Source organism: Perca fluviatilis, chromosome 17, assembly GCF_010015445.1.
Source record: "Perca fluviatilis chromosome 17, GENO_Pfluv_1.0, whole genome shotgun sequence".
Classification (NCBI taxonomy): Eukaryota; Metazoa; Chordata; class Actinopteri; order Perciformes; family Percidae; genus Perca; species Perca fluviatilis.
This window is the reverse complement of record NC_053128.1, coordinates 9,267,986-9,276,128: the sequence shown is the minus strand read 5'-3', so window position 1 is coordinate 9,276,128 and position 8,143 is coordinate 9,267,986. Positions and strand designations below refer to the sequence as shown.

Genomic DNA, 8,143 nt, shown 5'->3' with positions numbered 1-8,143 from the left:
TAAACACCAGGCTAGAATTGCCAACCCATGGCAAACATGCTTGAACATTTATCCAATTCCTCTAGTTAAGATTAAGTACATTTCTTTCCGGTTATATATCAGTGGCACGCCTCATCTCTACCGGTGAGAATTTTGTTTAAGAAAGAAAACGAGTTTTGGTGTTTTCCAGCTGCTGAGCCGACATAACTCCCTGAGATCTCACTCAAATGAATCCTCTACTCCCTGCAGACAGTGCACACTGCACACCACTCATCACGCACTGCTGACCGACTCGGAGACGCAAACACCAAATCCTCATTCTGCTGAGAAGCTACAGGGTTTGCTTCTTTTCTCTGGACTCAAGCACTTCTCAGATCGAATGAAGCAGAAATTAAGGTTGACAGCAATTACTAACTGCTAAGTGGGTGGTAATAGGCACTTTATTTTTCACCAGGGGGCCAAAGAAGCTCTGCTGGGCCGGGGGCAATATTCTTGCACTTACTCTACAGCCAAACCTATGCACGTCTTTACAGTGAAAGAAATTAGAGTATTGTTCTGGGAGGAAATAGATGGATCTGTAGACTCTGGCCGCTTAGCTTCAGTCTTTGGTTTGCATGAGAATAACCGAACATGAGAGAATCTCCTTAAACACACTTGAATTTAACATTTCTACTGTTGAAACAGTAAACAGTCCAATGAGATCTAATGAAAATGTGGTAAAGTAATAAGTACAATCATCACAAACTGTTGAAGCAGCAGCAACGTTTCTATCACAGACCTTCAGGGAAATTGGGGCTTAACGGAAGCCTGATAATCAGACTGAATTACCATTTTGTGTCACTTCATTTTTTAGTCTTACATTGTGTTTATGATTTTTGTTTGAAAGGCAATACTTTCCCCCCCATTTTTTTCCTAATCCGTAATCTTTGTGATGGGTTGATGCAGCCTGCTGCTGTATTATAAACATGCTTAGACGTAGTATTGTCATTAAAAGCCTAATGAAGATCTACGACTAAAACTTCTTTAACATTTTTGGATAACAGTGTGCAGGAGTTCGACATTTATTAAGGTTGAGGCTGGTGTTATGTTGTCAACAAATCTCATGAAAAGAGCAAAATCAACACTCAACGGTGTTTTTTGCCCCCAACTGCTCCTTCCAGGCAGTGCTGCGACCGCTGCCTTCAAGGCACCTAACCCTAACCTTAACCAGTGCCTCCCAACGGTGCCTTCCAGGCAGCGCTGCCTGGAAGGCACCGTTGGGGGCAAAAAACACCAATAAACAAAATCAACAAAGATTTCCCCACCCTGACTGTGGCACTGAATTACCTAAAACAGCTGGGCACTGTAGTTTTAGCCAACATTACCTGGACCAACGGGAGTAAACTGTGCACTTGTAGCACATTTGGTGCTCTAATGAGTATTTCTGGAAGCAGGACGGTGTGTGTGGGATTCTACAGAGTGTGTGTATATGGTAATGAAGGAACATGTCACTCAGTGCAACAGAGTTCCTCACTCGTGTGTTTTTAATAGCTTTGGAACAACAATGGAGCTCAATGGCAAGGTGGAAGAAGATATACAGTATGAGGTTTTAGATACACACAATACTTGTTGGTTGAACTAATTCAGTGTTGATTTTGGTCTTTTCATGGATTTATCTTTAAACATTTCCTAAGTCTTGCTTTAATGCTAAACTACAAAACTGACCAACATACTGTGGCAACAGCAGCTTCAGTGCCCATGTGTATATCATGAATGTATCATACCTGAGACGTAAAAAAAACAAAAAACCATACAATAACATGAAACTGTATAAGACAAACAATGTTTTGTATTACAACAAAATGAGGAACTGTGCTGTTGACAACTGGAAGCACCAAGACAATGTGACTGTCCACTTCTATTGTTTTTAGGATTAAAGAAATGGTCTTTCATAGAAAATCGGCACCATGAGAAAAGTGACACCCTGAGGTCACTTACAGTACTAAAGTAGTGGACAGAGAGTCAGAGATTACTGGCCGCCGGGTCACATTCGGCCAATGAGACCACAGTAGCTGTGTCCCCATGCAGAACACATTGTTAAGAGGTCAGCTAGGACAGTCTGGCTTTTATATAGACAATGGGCAAGCTATGACAGAAGCCCAAAATACATAACAAAAATCAAACAGAAAAAAAACATATGTATATAAAAGGATAAAAAAAAAAAAACATACATTTTTAAATTATTCAATACAAGATAAACGTCTCTGTAAACAAATTTGACTTCTCTGTGAAAAAAAAAGCCTGGGTACGCTTGTGTCCTCCCAAATTCATGAATACGGAGTCATTCAACTTGAGAGATTGAATACCCTGAAAACAAGGAGAGAGAAAAAGGAAGGGACATCTTCTGTTCCAGTTGTCCTCTAGGTGTCCATGAGATGAACAGAGGTTTGTGTCCTGGACCTGCGAGTCTTCTGGGACAGCACCGTTTTCTAGCGCCTCTAGCTGAAACACACAGGCCCGACGGTGAAGCCAAACTGGTGTGTGAAGTTTCCACCTCCCATTGGTGCTACGTCTCTCAGGGGGAGCAGATGGAGGTCCTCGAACTCAAACACAGACTCCCGAGGTCCAGAAATTATCTCCTCTCCAGGCTGACACACAGGAAACACAATAGTTATTTATTTTACATTGAATTGCTATGACTCCTCACTTTTTTTTTTTTATGTGACAGTAATACTTAATAGTAATACTGCATATTTGGTTTCATGATTTGTCTCAAATGAGGCTGCAGCTAACAATTATTCTGTATTTCATTCCGTCCTATGGAAACCCTGGGAGGCAAGATCTGTTTTCTGACTGTGATCTTAAATTGTTCTCTTTTCTGTGTTTAGGACTTAAGAACAGGTGGTTTAGCCAGGATATTTTTTCTATTTTAATTTTTTTTGTGGGAAAAAAAGTTTTGCAAAGGTGAATTTTGACCAGCTGCGGTCGAAAAGTGAAAGAAATTACCTCCTAAATCCTTCCCTAACCACTTTTCCTTAATCCTGATGGTAAATGTCATGAGGTCAAGGAAAGGTGTGAAGGAGAATTCAAAAGGAATTAGGACAATACAACCAAGGAGAATGCAAAGGAGAATCCGACTTCCACTCGGCTGCGTAATCAAGCGACGGCGGATGGTATTGACGTGGGTCTGCCGGTGAAACTACACTTTTCCGAGGTGGACTACAGAAAGGCATCTGGATACTTTGCCCCGTGCGGTTTTTTTACCGTGTTGCAGGCTCTATAAACGTGGACAACCCGGTGGAAAATATTACTTCATCACCATTTTATTTCCCATCTTATTCTGCATTAATTCTGTCTGTTCATGTGAAGCAGCCACAGCATGTCATTTCGTCATTATAAAGCACGGAGTTGTAGGCTTCTTGTATAGGTGTTTTGCGAATCAAGTTTATTATCACTGTCGTTTGCTCACACACACCCTCCTGCCCACCCATTTTTATCCACATGCATCCCGATTAGGATTATTTTGTGGACATAATTGTTACATGTATGCAAAATAAGCAGAATGCGTAAGGCCTACGAGTCTACTGTACATATTCTATGTAAAGAAAGTACAAGTAGAATAGTGTGTAGATTGGTTTTGTGATGCAGCTGAAGGTGAAGAATTGGGAAGTTAAAACTCAGCTGGAAGAAAACATGAATGAGTCTTATTTAGAACATGGGGTAGTGGTGCACTTCAGCCTCTTGTGGCTGAAATTAATGAAAAGTATGAGTACAACAACACACGCTTGATTAATCCTGGCAAAAAATAAATACATTTCACGTGGCAAAACCTTTTTTCCACACCTGTAATTACGGAATTTAGAAAGATTATCCTGGCAATTATTGTATCTCTTTTAAAATATTTTTCAAATAAATATAATTAAGTTGCAAAAAGTTAAATGTTGCTGACTATTTACAGGACAGTTAAGATTTTTTCTCAACAACATTTTATAAAACCGCAGCAGCAGCATGACCCGTACTTCCTCTAGCCTCTCAAGCGAACCGTAAAAAGGGAGATTTAGAAAACTTCCTACATACCACGCAGTCTTTAAGTGCTCCGAGGTAACTTTGCTTCCTTGAGTCAGTGAGGAATTTGACGTCTCTGTCTGCCTGGCCCAGTCTGTGTCCTGGCTGGCAGGAGTGGGTCATATTCTGGACGGCAGTGCTACTGTGCAACCTCAGAAAACGCATCTGGACCACATTAGCACCTGGATAGTAAAACTGGGAAGGAAGGTATAAGAATGTCATGCATTAACAATGTCAGCTGGTATGAAACAACAGCAACAATATTAAAAGGTAAAAACAAACAGTAAGTGAAAAATTGACAAAATGTCTGGGAAAATTCTTGGGAAAATTCTTGACAGTATATTCTATTGTTTTGTTTGTAATGTGTAATGTGAAAAGGGGTCAATGTTTCATTTTTTTGTGGCACATTTAGCGCGCATTCACACACACTGGGGCGGTCTTCAATTATTTTGAATGGGGGTGGTGCGATTAGGCTGTGGCGGTGGAGGCCGCAGGGGAGAGCCGAGGAACTCCTGCAGCAGCCTGCGTCAAAAAATTTAGACAGATTCAGCTTTTGAGAAGAAACTCCCCCACACGGTGGCCATCATGTACCACCACGAGATTGTCATTCTGTTTTGAGGCAGTGTTGAAATTCCATACCGTTAATGTTTTTTTTTTAATTAAACGTAGGGCTTTCTTGGTATCTTTTTTACTTATTTTGTTGTATATGTAACACTTTTTTATGTGCTAAATAAATCAAATCAAAAATATGTTAGAATCTGTGTTTTCAGATTGTTGTGGATTTCTACTGCCCCCAAGTGTCCAATAACACCAATGAACACAGTTGTGATGAATATACTAATCTGTCATTAGAGAATTAGGGTGAATGTTGAGTTCTGGTTGTTCCCTTCACTCACCTGAAACCCCTGCTCCAGCTTGCTGAGCCACTGAAAGGATCCTTCTTCAGAAAATTCTTCCATCCAGGCTTTCATCGGCAACTGCAGGCAGACAAAAGAAGGCACACATTTTGCCAATCTGGGTGCAAGTCCTGCTTTCATATAATAGACTTGTGGAGGTCAACGGTGTTCAGACAGCTGCTGATGAACTCTGGATTAGCATGCAGCTCAAGTATGATCTAGAGGTGAAGCGGCTACCTCTGTTGAGCGATGCGTTCACTTTACGCTACCAGAGACCAATTCATTCATTATTCTTTGGTTGAGTCTGTCAATTTCTTATGTAGTATCGACTGTATTAGAGTGGAGAGGGAGAGAGAGAGGTGTGTTTTGTGTTTTTATATGGACTGCAGTAAAGAAAAGGACAATAATAATGAGAATAATAACGGCCGTGTCCGGATCGTCCTGATGTCCTTTGGATGAATGCAGTGTCTCATTTAGCCCTCAGGGAGGTTAAACCTTTTGAATAATGTCTTTCTTTTAGGCACTGTTATACCTCCATGTATTTAAATATACTAAAATGAACAGCAAAGGTCATCATTTTCACCTGTAGTGGTGGTTTTTGTGTGTGTGTGTGTGTGTGTGTGTGTGTGTGTGTGTGTGTGTGTGTGTGTGTGTGTGTGTGTGTGTGTGTGTGTGTTTGTTGTGTGTGTGTATATATATATATATAAGCTACCGTTCATACCACACTGAGTGCTGTAGCAGCGAAACCCCCGGGTGTATCTAATTGAGCAATATTAACACATTATTACAATATATTTGGTCTAACACTTGTTTATACTATCTCATTTTTTTTTCTGTTTTGTAATCACTAGCATTGTATTTTTTTATACGGTTTGAGGGTGAAGAAATTATATTTATGGTAATTCCTGAAAGTCCTGAAACTTCAGGATGGAATAATTGGTGTGTGTGCGTGCATGCATGTGTGGCAGACAGCTGATCTCAGCAATGTTAAAGTCAGTCAATTAAATGATTTCCTCACTGATACTATAGGAATGATGTTCAAACTACCAAACTACAATACTGTGCAGAAGTTCAAGTCATCACTGCAGATCTTAGTCATCACTACGGAACTGTGAGCTGACTGACAAAACGGGTACCCCCCTTGATCCAGAATTGCAATTTCCTGTAGCCTCTCTGAGGTGATGTCTTCATACCTGCGAGTGTCGGGGATGAAGGCAGGTCTGTTTTGATGTGGAAGAGAAGCTGCAGTAGGCCAGCAGGGCGTCCGCTGGGCTGCCCTGGTTGGGGTCAATGTAATACGTTCCTGCGGACAAAGGTTAGCGAGAGTTCAAGGACATCTGCAGGGATAGACTTATTGGGTCCACGCTGACAGACCGACCCAAGAAATACTGGAAGCAAAACCACTCCAACACACTGGACCAAAGAAATATGAGAACACGGAAATATGATCACAGGTAGTTTGGATCCTTCACCTATGATATTTATTGAGATTCAGGAGCATTAGGTACAAATCTGTGAATAAATATTGTACTGTATTAGTAGCCTAACATCTTTTGTTTCTTGTTTTTTTACGATTATTTTTTCTTTTCTCTTTCTTTATTCATTATTTTCTCCCCTCCTTTCTTCTGTCCCTTTTTCATAGACTATTTGGTTTTTTTTTCTATATGCAACCTTTCGTGGAATTATTTTAGGGAACCCAAGATACCAAGCCCCTTGAGGGTTTTCTGGGTTTCCTTTGCATGTCTTTTTTCTTAATTCTTTGTACATGTAACACTGTTGTTGTTTCTTACATGTGCTAAATAAATAAATCAACAATGATTCATGAAATATAGATAGTAATTCTATCAAAATGTGTTGCATGGAGACAAATTATTTATTGATATACCATGTTTTATGTGTCTGATGCCACAAAAGTATTACAATTTTCATTTAAACTTTTATAACAAACAAGCATACAAAACAATACAATAATATAGGGATAAAATATACAGCGTCTGACTTTGAAACTTTTGCTAAGAAAACGTGTACATATTTTCTAAACTAAGCTGATTATCCATGTGATTAAAGATGCTGCTGAATAAAAAGCATCCTGTTTTAGTGGCTGCTGTTCAGGACAGAGAGATTTGACACCAGCTCTTGGGTACTGTTTGCAAAGTGGCAGTAAGGATGTAACAATAACATTTGTCTTGATTAGTCATACAAAATTCACTTTTAAACTAGAAAAGGCAATGTTTTTTAAGATTATTTTTTGGGCATTTTAGGCCTTTATTGACAGGACAGCTGAAGACATGAAAGGGGAGAGAGAGAGAGAGGGGGGGGAACGACATGCAGCAAAGGGCCGCAGGTCGGAGTTGAACCCGGGCCCGCTGCGTTTAGGAGTAAACTATATATGGGCGCCAGCTCTACCAACTGAGCAATCCGGGCGCCCAAGGCAATGTTTAATTAAGAAATTCAAAATGTGCTTATTGCTTGAAAAAAATCCAGTTCAATCTTTTACCAAAAGGGATTTCTCAACTCTCTGCAACCAGAAAAAAAAACACATTCATATATTTTGTTCAAGTGGCCAATAACACAATGCTCATAACTAAATGTTGATGTTTTCAAAATCAACAGTAAGCTGGGAGGACATTTTGAGGTACTATACTATAATATGAGCCAAGAGTGTATCTTTGAAGTGCGATTATGCACGTTTTCGGTTTGTGTTTAATGTGTATATTCATAATTTATAGACATGTTTACCTTTCAAGTTATTAATATACATTTTTAAAATACTTTTATTTTCTAACCAATCCAAAAAATTCTCAAACTGAGTGATTTAGTATTTGACAGCTAAAATTATAAATGTTACCAGATCAATTTGTTTTGGTGGAGTTTAGAAAAGCTCACATGGAGGATAATGCACACATGTAACAGAAAGGACCGCGTCCAGGGCTCCAGCCAGCTCCGCCATTCTGAAATAATTCTGTGTGGATTTATTTAATAGTGCTATTTGATTGTTTGGGGAACTGACCGCTGCTGTATTCGGGGTGACAGAGCCAGAGCTCCAGGCAGGTGGTGGCAGGGTGCTCCTTGCTGCCATCAGGAGGATCCAGCAGCAGCCAAAGCTCCTGCTGCAGAGAATCTAGCACAGTCTGGACCACATGGTAGTTGGGCTTATCGGACATATACATCAGGTCCTGGACATGGAAAGAGAATATAAAAATAAAAACACACGCATTGCAGCC

At 40.0% G+C, this 8,143-nt stretch overlaps 1 protein-coding gene across 1 annotated transcript in view; it reads right to left on the bottom strand.

The window, feature by feature from the left end:
• Window positions 1-1,469: 1,469 nt before the first annotated feature.
• The window catches only part of LOC120546077 (collagen alpha-1(II) chain-like), a 31,723-nt gene continuing 25,049 nt past the window's right edge, over window positions 1,470-8,143 (bottom strand). Inside the window, exons 27-31 of the mRNA XM_039780838.1 lie at window positions 7,930-8,095; window positions 6,113-6,222; window positions 4,920-5,000; window positions 4,036-4,218; window positions 1,470-2,606 (exon numbers count right to left, since the gene is read on the bottom strand). Coding sequence (XP_039636772.1) covers window positions 2,457-2,606; window positions 4,036-4,218; window positions 4,920-5,000; window positions 6,113-6,222; window positions 7,930-8,095 — 690 coding nt within the window. The 3' untranslated portion in view covers window positions 1,470-2,456. The remainder of the gene's footprint in view (window positions 2,607-4,035; window positions 4,219-4,919; window positions 5,001-6,112; window positions 6,223-7,929; window positions 8,096-8,143) is intronic.